Source organism: Brachypodium distachyon, chromosome 2 (assembly GCF_000005505.3).
Source record: "Brachypodium distachyon strain Bd21 chromosome 2, Brachypodium_distachyon_v3.0, whole genome shotgun sequence".
Classification (NCBI taxonomy): domain Eukaryota; kingdom Viridiplantae; phylum Streptophyta; class Magnoliopsida; order Poales; family Poaceae; genus Brachypodium; species Brachypodium distachyon.
In genome coordinates, this window is record NC_016132.3 from 22,271,118 (window position 1) to 22,294,539 (window position 23,422).

Consider the following 23,422-nt stretch of genomic DNA (forward strand, 5'->3'; position numbering starts at 1 on the left):
GAGAGATTGGGTGGAGATGGGAGAGGAGAAGAGGGAATTGGGGACCATTGGGGTGCTGGGCTGATTTCGAGGCAGAGACTAGCGGGCTGAATGCAAAATGTACATCACAAAACGAATACGTACACTTATTTCAAGAAAAGATCTGGAGGCAGATTTATACTCTTATCCTGGTCATAGTCTAAGTAACTTAAGTAGTAAGATAAATGGCAACTAAGTATTTTGGTGACATGACATGATAATAAATGAAGAAAAAGAGTGAGGTGGTAACTAGATATGTTACCATAAGATCACACAAATCAAGACACAATGAGTCTACAAGATAATTAATGACACAATGCATGACACCACACAAGAGTTACTAACCACTATGGAGGTAGGAACTTATACTAGTAACATATGCATGTTACTACTCTAAGTTACTCCCCACTATGACCAGCCTTATGCGGATGGAGGGAGCAGTTGGTATGGACAGGGGTTTAAATGATGAAGAAGGTGACGGCTTAGCTCACCCGAGCAGTTTCTATGCCGCATTTGTAGAGCAATCATGATCAATTAATGCTTGAATACGTGAACTGGGTTTCTTGTGGTGGAACCAATCCACATAGGTTCAAGTTTTAAACTTGACATGGATGTCACATCGTGGTCTGGTTCCTTGTGGGGGATAATTCTAAGATTTAACCGGTGCTATTCTTTCAATGGTAAGTGACGTACCTGTCAACAGCGAGGCGTCTGCGATGACTTCGTCAATCTCTCAGTCTATCAGAGGTGCTCATAGAGGTGGGTGTGCGCTCGTAAGGGTGAATGTACGCGCGTGTTGTGAGCGTCAGCGGTTGTACCGTGTTTCTAAAAAAAATTAATGCTTCAATACGAGGGACCATATCTGGAGAATTTGCGGAGAGTTTGCACCCCCAACAGGCAGGCGAGCGACACGCAGTCGCTTGGGAAGGCAGGAGGCGCGAATCGATCGTAGGGCAAGGGCGGCGCAAGGGCGCAGGAGACGAGGCGCCTAACGGGTTGGACACAAGGGGTCTCAGTCCCTTCGGAGGGAAGGCGGCACGAGTCGATTGCAATGAAGGGGAGCGGCACGGGTCAAAGGTTCGACAGATGCGCAAGGGACGAGAGCACAGGCAGCAGAGCCAGAGGCATCGGGATTTTTCCCAGGCAGTTTTTTTCCCGGATGCTCGTCTGTTGTGCATAGGTGGCATGTGGCCTTGGCCCAAATTTTATGGATTTTTTCCCCTACGCGCTGGCGAAGCCATGTTGCGAGAAAGGGTCACGGAAACAGGGAATACATAAAGAAACGGAACGAACAATACATATGGCGGGAATGCTTTGGTGAGAAAATGGGTGACGTGGCTTCACGAGAGGCCGGGAAAATCAGGCAGTGGGTTTCTCTACTTAGATATAAAGGATTGATAATGCCAACGCGAGTAGGAGAAAAGAGAAGAACGATGTTACGGTGATTGCGGCCATTCTTGACCCTTGGTTTAACCGTTTAAGTTGACGCTTATGGACCAACGTATGGCAGATACTAGGGTTGGAGGGGATCATAGGACATCAAAGATGAGTTCTTTGATCTGTGTGCAACTTCTGAGATGCAGACTCGACCGAAGGAGAGTGTAATGATCAAAGACGGAATTCAGCTTCAAGTAGAAAATTTGAAAGATCGTTATGGTCGACCAGAGGGGGGGGTGAATAGGAGACTAACAAATTTTAACTTTTTTTTCTTGAAAGATACAAACACTTAATCCTAGGGCTTTCTAAATTCTCTAAATTGAATGCAACCCTAGTATGAATGCAATAGCCGAAGCACTAGCCGAAGCAAAGTATAGACAATGAAGTGAAACAAGTAAGTAAAAGGGCAATTATGATACCACACAGGAAGACGAAGATTTCATCGGAGTTCTACCTATTGGGATCGGTGTACGTCTCCGTTTGGAAAAATGCTCTACCACAAAGGGAGAGACGCCACGAAGGCTCACTCTATTCTCCAACTCACCACACCACAAAGGCGAGGCGAGTTCCACTAATGGCTTCCTTGAAGGCGAACGCCGAACCTTTACAAACAAGGAGAAAGGCACGAATCCACAACTAAATTGAAGACTCCTTCCCAAATCCTCAAACACCTCCTCACAAGATTAGAGTGCTTGAAGAGACACATTCCGGATAGGGATCCCAGAATCCCAAGAGTAACAAAATCCACCAAGGAAAACGAGGGGAATCAACTTTTGATTTGGTGAAACCCTAGATCGAGCTCTTCTCAACTCTTCCTCAAAGTATTAGCTTGGGTGATGCACTAGGGAGAGAGATCTCGAGATTTGAAACTCTTGGTATTCTTGAGTGTAGAACTTCCGCCCTGCTACCAACCTCCTACCGCTTTACGCAGTAGGATTCCAGTAGCGTTTCAGTACCAGACCGACACCACACCGGAACCTCCGGCTAATTAGGCAGTAGTACCGGCTATCACTGGAAAAATCTGACAGCCAAAGCAGGATAACGACAACTCTCAACTCAAAACTGGGTTTAGACTTTATGTGGGTGCAATCTAGCAGATTTGTGTACGTGAAGTTGATTCACCCAAATCTTTCCCAAATGGACTCCCTCTTTATAGTACGGATTTTCCTACGACTCAATAAAATAAAAAGCCGTAAATCCTTATACGCTTCTTTCCTTTTCGAGGGCGATGAATCATGTCACAAAAATAGTTATCAAATCTGAAAACACTTCGCGCACGATTAGTCCACAAGTTATGTTGTTATTAACACCAAAACTCATTAGGGATCGAAATGCCCTTTCACACTCAATTACATATATGTCCATGTTGTCTAGTGGGTCCCGATCCTTTCTAATGAAGCCTAATAAGTTTGAATTGACCTCTTATCTTGAGGATAAACTTCATCCCCTCATTGATCCAGATTTCATGGTGCTTAATTGGTGAAGGCTGAATGGTCAAAGGTTCCCTATTTTGTCAAAGATGACAAGAAACTGACTATTTCGGGTTTCCTCTGTTCACGAGCACTTCCTAGATCCAATTGATGCATATGGGCCAAAAGATGTACCATACTTGTACTCAACAGATTTTTTTTCCCAACTAAATCATAGCCTTTTATAAAATTAGATCCACAACATAATCAATGATGGAGATAATTTAGCCTATATGAACAGAAGTGGCTTTATAATTATATAACATAGTCATGGATCTAGGAACCCACGTGACAGAATGACCACATTGCATAATGTTTGACCGTTAACGTGCTCAACAGGGTGTAACATAGATTTAAAGAACGTCCTTGCTTTAATTTGGCCTTGCGAAGGTCTGTAAGGACATTGCTTAAATCTGTGTTACACCCCGTTGAGCACCTTAACTGTCAAACACAATGCAATGGGGACATTCTGTCGTGTGGGTTCCTAAATCCATAACTATTATATAATTATAAAACATGTCAGTTCATATAGGCTAAATTATCTCCACCATTGATTATGTTATGGGTCTAATTTTATAAAAGGCTATGATTTAGTTACAAGACATGGATCAGCTCCTCTGGTCTAAGGAAGGTATCTAAGGACTAGAAAAGGTACTCCATCCGATCCACATTAATTGTCGAAATATTACATGTATCTAGATGCATTTTATGCATAGATACATCCATATTTAGACAAATTTTGAGACAATTAATATGGATCGGAGGGAATACCATTATTTTGGATCACCTAATTGCCCCACGAGTAACTAGAACACTTGCGAATTGCCGATGGTGTGCATCTAGGATCAAGCTGAAATCCATACTAGCACTGCAGGAAGTTTAATTTCATTTACATTTGAAGTTCATTATAATTTTAGATCCATGTACCTATATCTGATTCAGCACCAACACATCTAAAATGTCAAAGTTAGACAAAGTACTGTGAGATCAACATAAGTTGCAATTTAACAACTATAACTTTTCAATTAATTAAATTAATAAATTATAATGAAGAATATGCTTGAGATGCACTCACAATAATCAAAGATCGATGTTGGCCTCATCTTATTCAGGTACACGGATATCTCTTTTGGTATGTTGGCCTGCAGTGAACAGTTTCTATATTAAGGTATTATTTTGATAGCACATGTGCAAACAAAGTGCGCCTTGTGATCTTTATCATGTTCCTGAAAATTATTTTAACATGCACCACGCTATCAAAATATACGAGTAAACATCATAAGCTGTTGTCTCATTTGTGCGAAGTTATGACAGCAAGATCCTACATGTTTCATAACTATATAACAGTAATAAACCATCAAGATAACAAGATAATCAATCATAATGTGTTCATTCCGAGAAACAAATGCACTAATATTTAATATTCGTAATCACTAAGCATTTGCTTGAAGACGTTGATCTTTTACGGGAAAATGAGGCACAGAACATCTAAAAGCAAGCTGCGCACCTTCCTTGCTTATAGATTTTTTTCTTAACAACTGTGCATGGTAATAATACTAATTAATTAATAAATGCGAGAGGTTGGAAATTTAAGCCAGTAAGCCACCGACCAATTTGCTATTCTCAGAGCAATGGGTGTACCTATAACTAAAGGCAGCACGCATATTATTCCGGCTCCATGTCTGAAAAATTATTTGGTTTGTAAACATTGCAATATCGTCATAAAACCTAGAATTTCAATACTTTTCAGCTAGAGCACCACTCCACCACCTGAAGTATATCAACCAACAGCATAAGGAACAAACTGTAAACAATTTTTTGAAGCAATCGTGTTTCAAATTAGTTTTTGATACAGAAGATAAACCACAAAAAGATCTGAAAACAGCAGCCTGACAAAAAAGAAATACCTTTGTAGCAAGTGATATCTCAGGTTAGTTTTCTGGATGTTCTTGTATGCTAGTTACTTTACCTTCCCTATGCACATCTTCTGCAGCTGGTGTGCCTATAGAAGTCAGTCAAATGGACAACACATGAAAAGCATATATGTTTAGGGGAGCATAAGAACACATGCTTGCAGACCGCTTAAGTACATAACTTGCAGTAACGCACCCCATGATTAAATAGTAGTACATATTGCTAGACCTGCCTTGCTACCTATTATACATAATTAAATTTGAGCTGCAGAGCAACACAAATTTAGGCCACGAGTAGTAGCCTGAAAATGCCCCACAACCAACAAACAAATAGATTTTCGTGACACACTACAAATAAGCGAACACCAACCGAAATCGAACACGCCAACGGCAACGGAAAAGAAGGAAATCTTGCGGACCAAGAAAACATTACCTTCGTCCTCGATTTCCCTTCTCTTTATGGACCACGGAAATCTTGCCAATTACACGATCTGTGCAGCCACGCCATGGCCGATCCATGGATGGTCCACCAGCCTTTGCCTTCCAAACCACCCCACACCCTCAATCTGCACACAGAAAGGGGCAGTCTGTACACACACACAACAAATAGAGTGATCTAATGAACTATCAGATTAAAACTGCAGTACCATATAGGATGCAAACCATAGCATACAGCAGTATCAAGGACCTTCGAACTTATTAGTACACTTTTGCTATTCAAAATGAGCCCCAAGGAAGCTCCAACATATATCTGAAACCTTACACAGCTGACACTAACAAATGAAACCTGAACCTATTACTTTGAGCAGACATCTAGTGCACTTTGAAAACAGATGTCAGCCTTGAAAACAGCTATGGCGTGAGAAGTGACTACCACATGAAACAAACATACCTCATCCCTTCAACCACAGCTTATGACACCGACCCCTTTCAACCAAAATGATACTGAAACAAGAAAGAAACATACCTGATGACATCCGTGCCATGCAATTTGCTTTAGGTGACGACTAAAATAACTGAAACAACAACCCAAGACCAGTCATTACAAGCCAATAACAATATGTCATCAGCGGAGAACCAAGCATAGCTTGGGTGGTTAGCCAGCGAGGTATGCTGGCAGACCACCGGAGTTAGATCCTCGAAGTTCGCACTTTGGTATCTCACTTTGTTAAAATTATATATCTATATACTGTCAGACTGTGATCGCGCAGCTCTTACAGTTTAACGTCAAAAAAATATGTCATCAGCGGGAACAAGGCACAACACACGTGTAACTGCCAAAATCCAATAACTAGCAAATTTTGAATACTACTAATATGCAAGACTTCAGAATGACTAAATCCAATAACTGGCAAATTTTGCAGCCAATTATGAAGACTGCAGCAGCCAGGTCAAGCAATGGGCAGCAGCTTCAGATTGCTACTGAAGAAGACAACAATGATGCCCAAATTGCACATAAAATTACTACAAGCAGGTATTGGACACTGTACAATTATGCCGCACCCCTTAATTACTCTTTTGCTGAACAATTTTAGGCGCTGGAGCTTATCTTGTCGGATGAATTGACAATAAGATGGACTTTACCCAGGATTAGAATCGATCAGTTATTAAATATTGGATGGCAATTTCTTTTGCCTATTTCCCTGCGAAATCTCTTATTAACAACCTCTTCCCAACTTTTCAGTCTAAATAAGATAATAGAATAATAGTAAGAACATTTCGACACAAAAGCTTATCTTTATATATCATGGATCACCAAAGTAAGCAAAAGTAGTATTTCTATGTAAAAACACACATAAAGGGTATTTCAATCAAATTCTCAAATAGCGTATTAATTATCCCTTGTTCTTGGTTATATTGTGGTAAATAAAATCCATAATAGAGTCCTTCTACAACAACCGAATTAATTGTCCTCATCGAGAAACTTTGACTACTAAATTGAAAAGATTTGAAAATCATGGCATGAGTCTTTTCTTTCATTATATTCTAATATATGCAGAATTTCTCAATGTTTCGATGCATTTTGCAAGAGCTTGAAGTTTCACCCTATTTGTAAATTTCGATTCAACAAACAAAAAAGAAGCAAGAATACTAAGACTACCTTCTTTCATGACTTTGAACCAATGGTTTCCTGAAGGCCCCTGTGAGAAATCCTGCACAAATGTAAAAGGTTAGCATTGATCATGGTTTTCTTGTCGGTATGACTTCCTATTTAAGGGTTCTATCCCTGCAAGGATTTCTAAAAGCGGTTCTCATCACCCCTATAGAGCAGCCGAATGAAGGAAAAAGACACATGGTAAAGACTAAAGCAACATAGACGCATAATTCTCTTACCATGTGTATAGAGAATCCAAACTCTCCATCGGTGGGGGATCCAAGTTGCTTACATCTGACAAAATCGAAGTAAACTAATTAGCAGTAAATGAGTAAATAATCAAGGAGCAAATTTGGTGGGTGGTGTCTAGCAACGACCACCATGCTTAGTGTTGTCTAGAGTAATCTCATTCCCCACTTGCGCCGGAGAGACGAGCTGCCATTTTTTTTTTAGGAAAACACACACAAAGGTGTGCCTATTTTTTATACCGAAGAAGGCCTAAGCCGGTCCACAGATACAACACAAACACGCAAATTACATAATTTACTCTCTCAAACGACCTACAAGCTGCCACAAAGAGGCTTCCTCTTCAAACGAGCTGCCAATTGCAACAGACACATCAGTAATCGACAACAACCAAAACATTTCTGTAGGACGTATAAGATGATAGATTGATAGATCAACATGTCGAATACGAGGAAACTCTCCATCGCGGCGACTAATTCGTACAAACCAAGTTAGCCCAGCTATTTGGAGAGCGTGATGGCCCAAACATTGAGACGCGAGATGATGCGAGAGCAAGGAGAAGCGGCCGTTACCTGCTTGCAGCCTGGGTGGGAGAAAAGGGGAGAAGGCTCAGAATCAGAAGGGGCAGGGGACTGGGACGGATTGGACTTTGTCCTAGAAGGTGAACCCCATCTATCACCAACGACGAGGGTTCCACAATGGGGAATTGAAGAAAGTAAAACGCTGATCTAATGGGAGGAATTAAGAGAGGAAACCTGAGAAAGTAAAGTAAAAGGGGTCGCTTCGAGGGAAAGAATTGGAGCAGGCGAAGGGGCGGACGAACTCGCCAGGAGGAAGACGAGGAGTCCCATCGCTGCTTGTCGAGGAACTGGGCCGGGCCAATGCCGCTGCTTGGTTGTTCCTTTTACTTATTATTGAATAATGGGCTGTTTGGTCTCTGTCTGTTAACCGGCCAACAAGTCCAGTTAATTATGATGGGCCAAACTTAATTTCGGGAGCAGCTGCGGTTTTGGTTTTGGGCCGTCTGTTGCGCTGACCGATTTCGTTTCTGCGGACGAGGACAACATACATTGCTGCATTCTCTAAAAAATAAAAACATTTATTGCTGCAGGGAATACGTGTGAATGCTGCCCCCACCGGCGGAGGCGTCCGAGCCTCACGACTTCTCGCCGCAGCCTCCTCGCGGTCTCCAGTCGACGGATCCCGCCTTGCCTCACGCCGGCGGCAGGTTTTTAGGGTTTTCGCACCCCAAGGTCGCCCCTCTCCTCGCTTCCTTCTGTCCGGGACTTGACGAAGAATTTTTTCCGGGCCTCCTCAGGTCCGTAACAGTTTCCGTCGGATCGGGCCAAAAACGGGGAAAACGAGAACGACGAACCAATCATGGTTTCGGCCCGAGGGGTATTTTTCGTGGGCTCCGTCAATTACATTACACGGCTAAAAGGGCTTAAAACGACCGTACAATCAGGCCCTAAACAGTCAGCCCTCAGTGTTCGCCATTCTGTGCAAGCCCATCATCCAGGAGCTTCGGTCCATGAGAGGGCAAGATCTGTCCTCAAAATAAAATAAAATGAGAGAGGGCAAGATCCATCGGTGCCACTGCCACACCTGCAAGTTATACAAATCCTGACAATATTGAAATAGACGTGGAGGCTCTAAAAAGGTCTTGATCGACCTTGTGGCAGGGCACGTGTGAGTTTCCACCTTCCAGTGATTGCTTACAGCAGCTATTCTGACGTTGGTTCACTGTGTCATTCTGCGGTTTCCAAGTCAAGGTCAACGTGCCATCATAATTTCCAGTAACCTCGATGCTACAAGATAATGCTCTTCAACTTTTTCCAGTTTTGGAGATCAAAAGAAAATCACCTACCGTGGCAGTCTGGAAACGAAATAGATCGCTCACCTCAGCTAAATACCGAAAGTTGAAAAATATTCTACGGCCTTGGTCGATGCAACTATATATATGCACCTTAGGTGGAACTTCGCTTAGGTAAACTAGCTTATTAATGGAAGAGTACTGTCACCGGCCCCCAAATCTAGAAAATGAGTCCCACCTGAAATCCCCAGCAGTGCAATCTGCCGTGATAAACATGGAGAAGCCAAACTGCAGTTTGCGGACACAGATCGAGACTGCACTGCCTCAAACGATCGAGACTGCAACGTTCGCTGTCACCAATCAATTCTAATAAGCTGCAAAGATCCAAATCCAGAGAGGACCTGAGACGAAATCAGCAAATATATGCTTGGCGCCCGAGGCAGACAGATAGGTAGGCAACTAGGCATCACTCCACATCAGCCAACATTCCATACACAACAGGCACAGCATGCAAACATCGCCGAGGGTCACGGCACGGTGAATTCCATTCTTCTAGCCACCCACAACAACCAGTCGACTCCATCAATCATGTATAGCTACAGATGCGTAGAGCTACGTACATAGCTAGTCATATATACATGCGTTCGTGTGCGCTCTGCACACACTGGTTTCCCTGCCAAATCCACAGGCCGGCTGCCTGTGCCTGGTCCTTTTCGTCCCGGGAACAGGACCCCTCCTCCATTATTGATGGATCCATGGATGCTCGCCTCTATTATTTCGATCCCTTGATTCGGTTCTTGCTTGGCTTTTACCTTTCTCAGGTCTCTTCTCTTCCTTCAATTCTCCCCGGCCGAGCCCGAGCGCAGTACGTGCTCCGTCTGTTATGGTTCTTCAGCTAGGTTGCTGAGAGGAAATTAATCAAGGTAGTAGGCATTTTGGACGGGAGCAATGAAGATCCCGAGCTTTGAGAGCACGGGCAGCGGCGCCAGCGGCTCCGGCTCCGGCTCCCGCTCCTTCAACCTGCGGAACCTGTCCAAGCTCATCCTGCCGCCCCTCGGCGGTCTGCAGGCCGGCTACAGCCAGTCCCCTGCCGGTTCCTACAAGCGGGTCGTCTCGCCGCTCGACTCCAGATACAGGTGAGACGATGATCTGCAGCTACTACTTGATTGAGCTTAACCAAGTCCTTGCATCAATCTGAACTGAAGTTCTTTGATGGTATAAAAATGGTGTACTATCCGTAGGTGCTGGGAGACGTTCATGGTGGTCCTGGTGGCGTACTCGGCGTGGGTGTACCCGTTCGAGGTGGCCTTCATGAACGCCTCCCCCAAGGGGGGGCTGGAGGTGGCCGACATCGTCGTCGACCTCTTCTTCGCCGTCGACATCGTGCTCACCTTCTTCGTCGCCTACATCGACTCCAGGACGCAGCTCCTCGTCCGGGACAGGAAGAGGATAACTTTCAGGTACGCATACACCCCTAGGCCCTAGTCCCCTACGCCTACGTAATCCTACGTAAGTCGTAACTACTCCTGCGTATCGCTTTGTGTTGCACATGCAGCAAAGCGTTAATCGTGCATGTCACGCGCCTGTGCTTCAGTGCCTGTCGCGGGTACGAGCATTTCCCAGTTTTTCTCCTCTCTTTTTCCTTCTCCGTAAAAGTAAAGTTTCCATTCTGATCCCTTCCTGACTCATGTGGTCGTGCAGATCGAGTCATGGCCGGGTCAACTGTTTTATATATATACTGGTGGTGGGCGTCAATAAATTTTCCTCCTTTTCAAAAAACAACGGTGCCATACAAATTAGCTGAAAGTACCATTCACGCCAATACAGAATTGGGTACTAGTCATGGTTGAATTCTTATTTGCTTCCATGTAGATAAATCAAATTTGGAGTTGAATTTTACAAAACCATTTAAGGGTGTGGATATATCTCCGATGTCTGATTTTTAAGCAAAAACCTTCAAATCTCAGTCGACAGCATCGGAGTCGTTAGATTAGTATCTGAACGTCATCCCCACTTTCTCCTCTAGCTCCATTGTTCGTCTCGAATCTTAAAGCACGACCCAAACCCAATGGTTCAGTATAATCAACTTATCCCTAACAAAAAATTAGACGACTTAGATATAGTAAAACCGTTTAAATATACATGTTGCGGTAGTACTCAAAACAATAGCACGATATGCGTGCTCCCTTGATATTGTGCAATTTAGGCAACCTAGAAATAACAATTTCCATGCGAGTTAAGAATACAAGTCCGTTCATGAAATAACTCGAGCGTATAGTAACTACGGTGACACTCCGGTCAAGTCAAAAAAGCTAGAACCAGGGATAGGGGTCAGAGACACAGAACATAAAAAACAAAAGGCAATACATGATGTAGAATGCGACTTATTTTCAACCATTTTTGACCCAATATCTCTCCAATTTCCGTTATGAGAACATAACGGAAATCCAAAATGTCTAGGACTCAAGCAGACAAAAGAGAACGAGGGAAAACAAGGGAGACACCGGAACCAACTACGGTGGACTGGAAACCCACTGATCAAATCCTGCAATACGAAAACTACAGCCGTACCAAATCAAGAAGGGAAAATTGGCCAGGGGACACCGTTATTTTGTGGCCTTTGCCGAAACACACGGCCGGAATGTGTCTTTACCGAATACCATTACAATTTTGTGGACATTTGCCAGAACACATTATATGGTCCAAAACGGAAAGTTTGACTTTTTTCACATTGAATTATCATTCTACCCTTTAGCAAATGTGTCTAGAATTTTTCAAACTCTTTGTTCAAAGCGTTTTTCTCTCCTATAGAGTGCAGCAACAAAGGTGATGAATGCCCACATCGACCAACGACGGACCCTAATAGATGTGAAAAATTGATTCGTACAAAGGAAAAAAGTTTTTCAAAATTGGATTTATGATGGTAGTCCCAAGTAAAATGTCAAATTCTCAATTTTAGTCGATGCAGTTTGTTCTAGCAAATGTCCACGAAATTGTAATGATACTGGACAAAGACACATTCTGGCGATGTGTTTCGGCAAAGGCCACAAAATAACGGTGTCCTCCAGCAAATTTCCCCAATCAAGAAAGCGCAGTTATTACAGCCCCAATAAAGTTCTTAGAACAGCACAAAAGAAATAGGGCTTCTACATCTGTTCTAAGACTATTATGGAAAACTATGCAGCTGAGGGCTGCACCGTACACATTTCTGATTTGTGAATTATTGTGGCAAAACATTGTGTACTCCGCACACAGTATTGAGAGAATTTGAAAGGGATGCTTGGTGAGATATGCGCGAAGTTTCGGGACAGCCAAATGGACCACGTCATGATCAACAACAGCAATACTTTTGTTTTCTTTTGGTGAGTAGAGATTCAAGATATGGCTACAGATCAGGAAAGGTCCACGAGGATACTCCTAATTAAAATTTTCAGAATTCTGCATTGTCATTTCCAAAAGCCTTTCAGAATTCTGCTTCTGATAATCATGTAATTGGCGAATATGCATCTTGGATGCGGGGTAATAAAAGTTTTTTCTTGTCTGAAAATACACTTGGTTAAATCGTTAACTAGTTACCACCCCAACGTAATTAAATCCAACTAATAATGACAGGACGCCACAAGTGTGTAACTTTGTTGTAGTATTTGATCGATCACTGATCTCCATGAATTGCTGCAACACAACGTTGTTTAGGTATCTGTCGACATTTTTCATCTTGGATGTGGCCTCGACGATTCCCTTCCAAGGCCTGGCCTACCTCGCCACCGGCGAGGTCAAGGAAGGCGTGGCGTACAGCGTACTGGGTATCTTCCGGCTCTGGCGTCTAAGGAAGGTCAAGCAGTTCTTTACGAGGTAAATAAATAAGCAGCAACAATTAGTAACGGAGTCTTCGGCACTCGATCGGTCATCAGGAATATCTATCTGATGCTAACTACACTTCGTTGATTTGTCAGGCTAGAGAAGGACATCAGATTCAGCTACTTCTGGGTACGCTGCGCACGGCTCATCGCGGTAATCCCTTCAATTAACACGATTCATTTGTATCGGATCACTCTACAAATTTGCAAGTGCTCTGAACTTTGGAGAGACTTGTTTTTCTGAGATTAAATTTGATGGGTGCAACATTACAGGTTACCCTGTTCCTGGTGCACTGCGCCGGTTGCCTGTACTACCTGATCGCCGACAGGTACCCTGAGAGGGAGAAGACGTGGATCGGGGCCGTGATCCCCAACTTCCGGCAGTCGAGCCTGTGGATCCGCTACATCTCGTCCATCTACTGGTCCATCACCACCATGACCACCGTGGGCTACGGCGACCTGCACGCCCAGAACAACGTGGAGATGATCTTCAACATCTTCTACATGCTCTTCAACCTCGGCCTCACCTCCTACCTCATCGGCAACATGACCAACCTCGTCGTCGAGGGCACCCGCCGCACCATGGAGTTCGTAAGATCCATTCCCCCAAAACTCACACATCAGCAAATTAAGAACACTCTTGCCTGATTTGCATACACAATGATTCCTGTTGGCAGAGGAACAGCATTCGGGCTGCTTCCAACTTCGTGTGCCGGAACCACCTGCCGCCGCGGCTGCAGCAGCAGATCCTGGCCTACATGTGCCTCAAGTTCAGGGCGGAGAGCCTGAACCAGCAGCAGCTCATGGACCAGCTGCCAAACTCCATCTGCAAGAGCATCTGCGAGCACCTCTTCCTCCCCGTGGTCAAGGACGTGTACCTCTTCAAGGAGGTCTCGAGGGAGACGCTCCTGCTCCTGGTAACGAAGACGAAGCCGGAGTACATACCGCCGAAAGAGGACGTGATCGTGCTGGGCGAGGCGGCGGACGACGTGTACATCGTGGTATCCGGCGAGGTGGATATCATACGCTTGGACGGCGAGGGCAAACGGGAGGAGCTGGTGGTGGGCACGCTGGGGCCCAAGGACATCTTCGGCGAGGTGAGCGCGTTGAGCGACCGCCCGCAGAGCTTCACGTTCCGGACCAGGACGCTGAGCCAGCTGCTGAGGCTGAAGCAGGCCACCCTCAAGGAGGCCATGCACAGCAAGACTGAGGACAGCGTCGTCATCATCAAGAACTTCCTCAATGTGATGCACCTTTTTTGCTCAGTTCTGTCAATAATCTACAGTGTGTGTGTTTGGTGCTGATGGCTTTTACTTTGTCTTGTGTGCGCTGTTGGTGTATGTTGCAGCATCAGATGGAGGTGCATGACATGAAGGTGGAGGACTTGCTGGGCGAAAACACGGCGGAGTTGGACGGCGGCAACATCCCCTGCAATCTGCTGACGGTCGCTGCGACGGGGAACAGCAGCTTCCTTGAGGACCTCCTCAAGGCCGGGATGGACCCTGATGTCGGTGACTCCAAGGGCAGAACCGCTCTGGTAAGCAGAGACGAAACCCATTCCACTCCTTTCCTTTCCATTTTCAGTTTGCGATCCAACCTGCTGATTGATGGCCACTCTCGCATGCAGCACATCGCGGCGGCCAATGGGTACGAGGACTGCGTGCAGGTTCTGCTCAGGCACGCCTGCAACGTCAACATCAAGGACGCGCAGGGCAACACGGCGCTGTGGCAGGCCATCGCGGCGCGGCACCACAAGGTCTTCAGCGTCCTGTACAGCGTTGCGCGCGCCACGTGCCCGCACGCCGGCGGCGACCTGCTCTGCCTGGCCGCGCGCCGCGGCGACGTGGACACGCTCGCGGAGCTCCTTAAGCATGGGCTGGACGTCGACGCGGCGGGCCACGACGGCGCCACCGCGCTGCGCGTCGCGCTGTCGTCGTCGTCCCAGGGTGGCAGGCGGGCCGCCGACGTGGCGAGGTTCCTGGTCATGAACGGGGCCAGCGTGGACAAGGCGAGAGTCCACGAAGACGACGGCGCCACGAGGCCCACGACGGTACTGCCGCTGGAGGAGCTGCGTGAGCTCGAGAAGAGGCGGGAGGTCGTTCACCCGATAACCATATACGACTCGCCGGCGGCGGACGTCGTCGCCCGGGTTGTCGGCGGCGGCTCGAACCCGTCCGGGGATGGACGGCAAGGGAGGTTCTCGAGCACGAGGTCGTCGGACAGCGGGCACTGGCCGAGGGTGAGCGTGTACAGAGGCCATCCGTTTGTTAGAAACCACGGCTCCGAGGCCGGCAAGCTCATCAACCTCCCCAGCACGATGGCAGAGCTCAAAGCCGTCATTGGTATAAAGCCTTTTTCATTTGTTACAACGGGTGGCATATTGAGGTAGCGGCTGAAAACGTTTGTGTTCCTGTTTTGTGTTTTCAGAGAAGAAGTTTAAAGTGGATGCGGAGAAGGCGCTGGTGGTGAACGACGAAGGAGCGGAGATCGAGTCGGTGGACGTGATCCGGGACAACGACAGGCTCTTCATCGTCACGCAAGAGCATATGAGGATACTTGCGTCGCTGGACTCGGTGGCTGCAGCTTCATAGCACTACGCCTTTCTCTGCACGTAGGTTCAGCTGTTTCAGTAGCACGTCTCGTGTATATAACACTTGTGCTAGCCGGAGCGTATTTTTGGTTTTCTCGATCTCTTCTTCTGAATAATTCCAGTCATCTCCGTGGCGACGATCCAAAGGAACCTGACAAGTGCCACCCGGATGACTTGTGAAGTTGTAGTGTTTGTTCCCCATTTATACATGGACTAGAGTCTAGAGGTACAGCAAATGTATGCATGGGTGATGTAAACGGGAGTGGGAAATCGGCCGCAAGTACGAATCCGCCCGAAGTTTCAAGCTTTCAGTCATGAGATACCACAATTTCAGCTGCAATATATGAAGTTATGAACTGATGCAGCAACGTCATCATCAGTTATTGTTGTGAGATGAGGCGGTGTGTATTCAGAAGTTGAACATTCAGGTCAGTGCGTTCAGGATGCAGGATGTCGTGGGCACGGTTATAAGCATCCGAATCCTTGTTGCGGTGGACGGAGCCATATCGTCGCAACTTGGCACCCAAAAAACGTGTGTCTGCCGCGTGGTTTAGCCATTCTGGCATCGCGCGGTCATTTCAAATCGATCTGCGCCCAAACAAAGTTGGTGCAGCGAGTCAGCCACATTTCCAGAGCTCAGGAAAGTCAGCAGCCAGCAGGCTTAAATACCCGGGAAGCATTCAATTATCCATTGTCAGGCTCTGAATCCTCTTTGGTTACTGATTTTGTCATGTAGTTTTCCTTCACAGCCTCCCACGGCTGAACGTCCAGCCAGCTGGAAGCACAAATGTACCAGAGAGCTCATCTGGCTCACTCCCTTCAAAAAGGCCAACAACTACAAGAATCGAGTGGTAACGGAGTGATTAGCGATTCAGCAATTTGTGTGCCACGATCTGTTGGCTTGAACATATCTGACCAGCAGCTTACAGTTCGAACAAATTTAAGCAAAATCAGCCCATTTTCCTAAGGAGAGTTTCAATTCTTTTCCTTTACAGAATTTTTTTTTTACACCACACTGCCACAGGTCCACAGCTTCAGTTTCTTTATCGAGCTACAAACTGTAGCACAGCATGGTCCTTCCCTGCATAAAACCTGAGCTGAAATGATTATTACCACAAAGTACGAACTTGCCTTTCAGGTACAACCTACAGCTCACCACCAATGCTGTGACGTGTACGATCACGACCAGGTCCGCGCTTTATGTCAAACACTAAAGACGACTGGTTAGATCCCGATTAGTGTACTGTACTTTTTTGATGGATGGATTAGTAATACTATATTGCTATCAAATTGGTGGTACAGCGGAATGAGAATCTTGCAGGCGTTTGTTAATTTGAGCACAGGCGGAGATGGCTCTGAACGCTCTGACGTGATGATAGGTCACTGGGTATGGCTGAGCTGACTGAACCTTCACAGGTCTCTTGATTGTTTCTGCCTTTCGCTGCCTCGGCGCGACGATTTTTTAAACATCAACGCAACAGACACGCACACATGAAGCACACCACTATAAGATTGGAGTCATGGAAGGTCTTAAGATTGATGTGATCACAATTAAAGTTTCACCGGGTACATCGTTTGACACTGAAAGAATTCCATCTGAGATGAGACAACTTTTCTCCTCTATGAATCCGTGGAAAAACCACGCGGCAAGCATGCTAAGATATCCGAAAAATTGCAATCCTAAAAGAAAACTGAAATCGTCCAAGAGCTACAACGAACGAATCGGTATGTTAACCATGATAGTATATTCTGATGCCAAAGAAAAAGGAAGCAGCGGTCACGCCACGACGACGCCTCCAAAAAAATCATGACCACGGACGTAAATAACCACGCAAGGATTTCTCCCCGGCACATAACCACGCCTCCAAAAAAATCACAACGTCATGGTCGTCGGCTTCTGCAAATAACCACGCAAGGAATCCTTCCCGGCAAATGACCACGGACTCCGATTCCGTACAGGCTGCCAAGGGGATCATGCAGCGAGTTCACTCTGCTCGCCACAAACTAGTCCAACGTGATGGTACCTCAAGAAATTAGAAACCACGAAATGCTCACATTTCAAAAAAAAAAATCGTTTAACGAACGGAGCGTATGTGTGTACGTGCGCGCAGACAGGCAGGCGTGCGGGCGTACGTGCGGTGCATCGCATTGCCCGTCCGTGTTGATGTGTGCACGGACGGGTCGGTCCATCCCGTTCCGCGCGCGTGCAGGCAGCTGCAGCTACCACACGTCGCGTCGCGTTCCTGCGGCGAAGTTGTCACGAAATGGCAAGTTCCCTTCTCTGTCTCCACTGCCTGCCTGCTGCCACCACGCAGGGACGTGCCGTGCCGCACACTGAGATGAGGCGAGAATCTTCAGCGTGCAGTCCGGCCAGCGTCGCTACTGTCCAAACGAAGATGGGTGCCCTCTTTTTCCTTATCTACTTCCGTATTGCTCGTACAAGTTTTTCGAGAACGAAAATGGTCTTCATCTTAACGCTGCGTCGAGCGAGTGACCAGAGCATCAACGTACACAGCCACCAGGTATAATAAGAGTGAAGATTTATTACATCAAAGGAAAGGGAAATGAAGAACTCTCAGCGGAATCAATCCATACAAATGGTACGCGACCACTTTCATCAAATTGATGTACGTAATCAAAGTTAGTTGACAGTCCACAAGTTTTTTAAAAAACAATTAAGGGCCGAGGCATCGTTCGAGGTTTAATTCAGATGTATCTATGAAGTGAGGGTTTAAAATGGTTCTTTTGAAATCTCATAAATGAAAAAAAAATATAATTTCTCCGGCCAGATTTATTTATCATTGATTTAGTACAACTTTATACTAAATCTGAGACAGATAATACCAGACGAAAGAAGTATCATATCCTTCTTACTAAGAGATCATCATTCATTTAATCTAACATTCAAACTCCTATTTCATTTCTCTCTCAACAATCATCATGCGTGGCACTGCTAAAATCACTGATACATCTTATTGCACACATCCTAAACTGCCTTGCTATTAAAAAAATGCGATGATTTATGAGCACTACTTAAATGTAGCTACTCGAATACTGTCCATTTTGATGCAATACCCATCGGAAGTGAGTACCAAACGTAACCGCAGCCAAAACTAGTGTTGATCGAAATAACAACTGTATCAACAACCTCCGTACCTAGCACTCTCAGTCGAAAGAAAAAAAACGGTACTCGTATCTTTAGAAAAGAAAGGAACGGAATACATTCAAGCGAGTACTAGTCCTCTTGCTAGCTAGGCTTTTATATAATCTCCTAAAGTTTCCAATCCTTTTGGCTGTTAGTATTTTTTTTTTGATCGGCTGCATTCACCCGTGTGTGACTGTGTCCTTTTCCGAGTCCACCCTATCCTTATTACTCTCGCCAGTGCCTGTCTCCGCCATAAAGCAAGGAACAACGTTATACATCGGGCGCGCGCACACGCCCACCAAAGCCAGCACGCACGGGACACAACCGCATACCGCTGCACCGTAAGTCGCGAGGGGGGAGAACCGGAGAAGATCGATGGGGAGCAGCGGGGGCAGCAGCGAGTACTTCCTGCGGCAGCTGAGCTCCAGCGACGGCGCGCCACCTGCGACGCACCAGCACCACCCGGAAGAATGGGAGTGCGGCGGCGGCGGCAGGCGGGGGTCGAGACGGTGGTCGAGGAAGAAGGCGAGGGCGCGGACCCACCGGCGCGGCGGCGGGTTCTGCGGCAGGGAGCAGGAGCCGGCGGCGGGGGCGGGGAGGAAGAGGGTGATTGTGGTCGTGGACCAGAGCTCCGGCGCCAAGCACGCCATGATGTGGGCGCTCACCCACGTCGCCAGCAAGGGCGACTTCCTCACGCTGCTCCACGTCGTGCCGCACGGCCGCGGCGCCGGGGAGGACGCCTCCGCGCTCGCCAACTCCCTCGGCTCCCTCTGCAAGGCCTGCAAGCCTGAGGTGAGTAATACGTGTGCTCAATCATGCATACAAGCCTGCTAATTTCAATTTTTTTAGCAACATTTTGAGTGTTATGCAGAGTGCAGTAGTGTAGCACAAGACGATTTACATTTCATTCCTTGACGTTGACAATCTCTCTCTCTCTCTCTCTTTGTTTTAAGAACTGTTTTGGCATTTCTCTTGGGGACGGTAGGTGATTTGTACTTGCTAGTCTGTTTTAGGGCCTTCAAGTCTTGCGTACTGTGCAGCAGTGCAGGTGTTTTACAAACTTGCATCATGTCATTAAGGTCACTTTTAAAAAGACTTTAGAGCTGTTGATGTTTTCCAAAAAAAGATGCATGTTCCTTAGTTTAAATTTGTTTCAGGATCATAGGTCATATATAGTGAAGAAATGGGAAAGATGCTAGTTCTCCTGACTTTCACCGAGTTAGGTGACTCTGGGGTTCTTGGCCTTTTCAAGCATAAACGTGCAGTGTGCTCTGGGGAATATCATTTCTCCTTGGACAAAGCTGTGCTAGCCTGCTTGGTTTTGTCTCAGATCAAGTGTCTTTGGGGTTCTTGGCCCACCTGGAGGCAAGAGTTACGCTGCGCTAGGTAGATAGATCAGATCAGAACATTCATGAAAAGCGAGGGAATCATAGCCAGCCTTTTATTGATGGATCATGGCAGGCCTAAAGCTAGAAAGGTCTCTCCTCAACTTCGTAAAAGCAAGATAAAAAAATGGAAGGAACTATAATTACATGCCCATAATCATGGCCAAAATCTCTAAAACTTTGTGAACTTGGTAATGGTATCAGTTAATAAGTCTCCCATAAAAAGGAGTTTAGAAGAAAGACTTTACTCTAATTTCTGTGCCTCAATTGGGGCTAAAATGGAAGAAAAATAGTACGAACGTGTCATAATTCTTGTCTCAAATTTGTCAAAAATGGATGTATTTATTTTTTAAAAATGTCAGATACATGTAATATTTCGACAAGAATTATGGAACGGAGTTGGAGTTAGTACTAATATTATTTCATGATTTTGTTTTTTAATTAAAAAACAATCCAGCATCAAGTGTACTTTACTGAGAGGACTGATTGTTAGCAGTAGGATGCATGGACTGTTCCTCGTCGTTTAGCCCGTGAAATGGGAGGGGTTATCCCCTCGTGTCAGGGACAGCGGTATCCCATACTAGTGTTTACAGTATTGTTTTCATTTGGATGCTAGGTGGAGGTGGAAGCGCTTGTGATCCAAGGGCCCATGCTGACCACCGTCCTCAGCCAGGTGAAGAAGCTGGAGGCGTCCGTGCTGGTGCTGAGCCAACGCAAGCCATCTCCTTTCTGCTGGTAAGCAAAGCATGCAATGCAGCTTGTGCACTATTATTACAAAAGATGCATATGCGTGCACAACACCTGTATCACTACTCTTGTCACAGAATCGTCCTTGTATAAAGTTAACAAGATAGTGAATCTCCTCTTAAAAAAGCTAGTGAATCTAACTTAGCTGGCGGCACAGCGCATCGCACTGTAAAGACCATTGTTCTTTATAAACAAGAGGAGCTGCCCATGTGTAGATTCCAGAAGGATGTTTCAGGCCTTTAGCAACTTAATCAAGTTTACTTAGAGAGAACATATTGGCAAAAAGTATGATGTATTTTTGTAAAGCAACTCTAGAAAGGTTTTCAGGCTTCAGAGGGGTAGAGCAGGAAAGGGGTCCCTGCCTTTTGTGAAGAAAACTAGTAGCAGCAGCAAGGGACTGAAGGGAGCCATGTGCCATCCATAAATCAGAGATGCCTTTCCTTGTCCTTTCAGCTTAAACTCTCCTAGATGAATCGAGTAGTAGCAAGAAACCGTAAATAGCCTCATAGGATAGGAGTACTGTGGGAGTACTACTGTGTACCGGCCATTGCTGACTTGCTGCTGTTGGTTGTACTCATGTGGTTGTTTAAAACCCCACGGAACAAATGGCAGCCTCTACCTCTGAAAAGTTACCAAGGGGGTTCGTCCAAAAAAGAAGTTACTCCTTCCTCTGAAAAGTAAACTTTCTACCATGTAAAACTTATACCGGGCCATGATGTGCTTGCAAATGCAGCTTCATGCGGAGCAGCGGCGAGGAGTTCGTGGAGGAGTGCATCAACAGGGCGGACTGCCTGACGCTGGCGGTGAGGCGGCAGAGCAAGGGCGTCGGCGGCTACCTCATCAGCACCCGGTGGCAGAAGAATTTCTGGCTCCTGGCTTGATATTTGACAAGAGCGTACCTACCGGGAAAGTTTTACTGCCGAGGCTAGCTTCTGCCACTGCAAGACTAATAAGTGATCACTGCGTTGATAAAAACCTTCCGGTACTTACTGCATGATTGTTTGTGTGCATGAGTCTGCGTGTGCATGTGCGTTATCATCTTTGTTAGCAATTAATAGCTCTTACTTTCTCTGTTGTAAAGCCAAAAGCTGACCCGCTTCATGTGCTAACATGTGTATGTTCTCTGCGTGTATGTAAGTTTTTTTTTTAACTTGTGTGTGTTTGTTTGATTGGTGAGCTAGCTCGAGCAACACAGACAGTGCATGGACTACCATTTGTAATTTTGTATCATTACGCGACGTTTTAATTAGTACCATCTGAGGATGTTTTATTCTTTCTTTCATGTTGGCGAATGTAAAGTATGTAGGCCCATTATTTGGTAATCTGGTTAGGTCCAGTGAACACCATGTCTCCGTGATCTCAATATTTCCCGATGTTATTCTGGATTTGATCCGGCAGTTATCTCTACTGATGTTTCTGGTGTGTCTATTTTTTTTTATCGATTTAGAAATAATTATTTCTCATAGCTGTTTGAAAATCATAGCTGTTTGAAGATCTCATCTTTTCTACTTGCATGAATTTTACACGAATTTCAGTGATTGAATCAAACAGTTATTAGCAGACTTAGAAATGGTTATTTCACCGTTAAAAAAACTAAAATGGTGGTAGTATCTCTAGCGATCAATTTCTAGACAGATTATACCTTTGGTGGTAAGCAAATGGTACCGAGTCGTGACTTCGTGAGTCGTGACTTCGTCAACCTCAAAATTCGGGGAGATCTTCTGTACTACTTGTGTGGTTGTGTATATGAGCTGCATTTACAACATAACATGTTGTTGTGAAAGAAAAAAGTTTAAAGATCAACTGTCTCATTGTTTTTTCGGATTGAAGGGTTACGAAATTGGAGTCCACGAGATGAAAGGGTAGCGATAGCAAGTTAGCAACAGGTACACCACCTCAGAGCCTGCATGGACACTCAACCCCTATCGCTACACATAAGCAGCATGAACTAGAGAACAGTACCCAAACCTATCACACGGGGCCATCAAAACCCCAAAACAGTCACGTTTTCCTAAAAGTAATCGAACGCGCCTGAAGTAATGTCAGCATCAACAACCGTCGGTGAGCCTCAGCCTGAGGGTGGAGCCCATCCGTGTCGACTGCCTAGTACTTCCTTACTTCCTCCGTTCCAACGGAGGGAGTACCTCCGACGTCGGTGACTGTGAGTCTCCTCTGGCAGGTTCTTTCGTTCTTAACATGTTGGTTAAACTTAGAGAATTTTTACGGTAATAGTGTACTGCTTAGTTGAGGTTAAGAGTGCCACTTAAATCTGGCTCTTGGATTATAAGGATAGTTTAGTCTATTTTTTGATCTTTTATCTAATTGCCAATCAAATCGTCTTGAATCTCGTGATAGAATCGCATGGCACGGGCATGCCTGAGGCCATATCTTGGCCGGATTCACTGCGCTCATGCAGGCAGCTGCCAATGCGGGGTCGACGCCGACGTTTCTTGCACACGCGCACATTGTCCTCCCCTACGTACACGATTGTTCCGCCGATAACTGCTCCCTAGCTCGGTGATCCGCGGCCCTACCTCGTCCTTGTCATCGTCGGTTTAAACTGGCCGCTTGCCGCCGCTCCGACAGATCGGTCCTGAGTCCTGACCTGGGCGACCATTCCTCGTTGGCCGCCGGCCTTCAAGTGCTGCTGGTGTTGACCTCTCCCAGTGAGGAATAAGAGTCCAACAAGCCAATTAATGCGGGCTAC

At 45.8% G+C, this 23,422-nt stretch overlaps 2 protein-coding genes and 1 long non-coding RNA gene across 15 annotated transcripts; 2 read left to right on the forward strand and 1 right to left on the reverse strand.

Moving 5' to 3' along the window:
* Nucleotides 1-2,012: 2,012 nt before the first annotated feature.
* LOC104582651 lies at nt 2,013-8,052 on the reverse strand. Of its 13 annotated transcripts, none has more exons than XR_001405913.2 (5): nt 7,172-8,045; nt 5,271-6,990; nt 4,832-4,926; nt 4,000-4,066; nt 2,013-2,476 (listed from the first exon to the last, which is right to left on the reverse strand). It is a non-coding gene; the product is annotated as an uncharacterized LOC104582651 (long non-coding RNA). The 13 variants fall into 13 exon arrangements; XR_001405917.2 differs by lacking the exon at nt 2,013-2,476 and having other exon boundaries at nt 2,736-4,066; nt 7,172-7,761; nt 7,934-8,052; XR_001405916.2 differs by lacking the exon at nt 2,013-2,476 and having other exon boundaries at nt 2,736-4,066; nt 7,172-7,530; nt 7,751-8,045.
* A 1,387-nt stretch (nt 8,053-9,439) lies between these two features.
* Nucleotides 9,440-15,811, forward strand: LOC100844171 (potassium channel AKT2). Its single transcript, XM_003568350.4, has 9 exons — nt 9,440-10,127; nt 10,233-10,451; nt 12,685-12,843; nt 12,945-13,002; nt 13,122-13,439; nt 13,526-14,092; nt 14,197-14,385; nt 14,476-15,190; nt 15,276-15,811. Exons 1-9 carry the CDS (start codon nt 9,940-9,942, stop codon nt 15,437-15,439), a joined length of 2,577 nt encoding a protein of 858 aa, XP_003568398.1. The 5' UTR covers nt 9,440-9,939; the 3' UTR covers nt 15,440-15,811.
* Nucleotides 15,812-18,830: 3,019 nt separating this feature from the next.
* On the forward strand, nt 18,831-21,995 carry LOC100844463. The gene is made up of 3 exons (XM_003568351.4): nt 18,831-19,375; nt 20,585-20,703; nt 21,449-21,995. The coding sequence occupies exons 1-3, from the start codon at nt 18,959-18,961 to the stop codon at nt 21,594-21,596; spliced, it is 684 nt and encodes a 227-aa protein (XP_003568399.1). The 5' UTR covers nt 18,831-18,958; the 3' UTR covers nt 21,597-21,995.
* The last annotated feature ends 1,427 nt before the right edge of the window (nt 21,996-23,422 follow it).

Coding starts and splice junctions, on each gene's coding strand:
- LOC100844171 (XM_003568350.4), top strand. CDS start 9,940: ATGAAGATCCCGAGCTTTGAGAGCACGGGCAGCGGCGCCAGCGGCTCC. Junction 12,844..12,944: donor GTCAAGCAGTTCTTTACGAG/GTAAATAAATAA, acceptor TTGATTTGTCAG/GCTAGAGAAGGACATCAGAT. Junction 14,386..14,475: donor CCAAGGGCAGAACCGCTCTG/GTAAGCAGAGAC, acceptor TCTCGCATGCAG/CACATCGCGGCGGCCAATGG.
- LOC100844463 (XM_003568351.4), top strand. CDS start 18,959: ATGGGGAGCAGCGGGGGCAGCAGCGAGTACTTCCTGCGGCAGCTGAGC. Junction 19,376..20,584: donor GCAAGGCCTGCAAGCCTGAG/GTGAGTAATACG, acceptor TTTGGATGCTAG/GTGGAGGTGGAAGCGCTTGT. Junction 20,704..21,448: donor AAGCCATCTCCTTTCTGCTG/GTAAGCAAAGCA, acceptor TTGCAAATGCAG/CTTCATGCGGAGCAGCGGCG.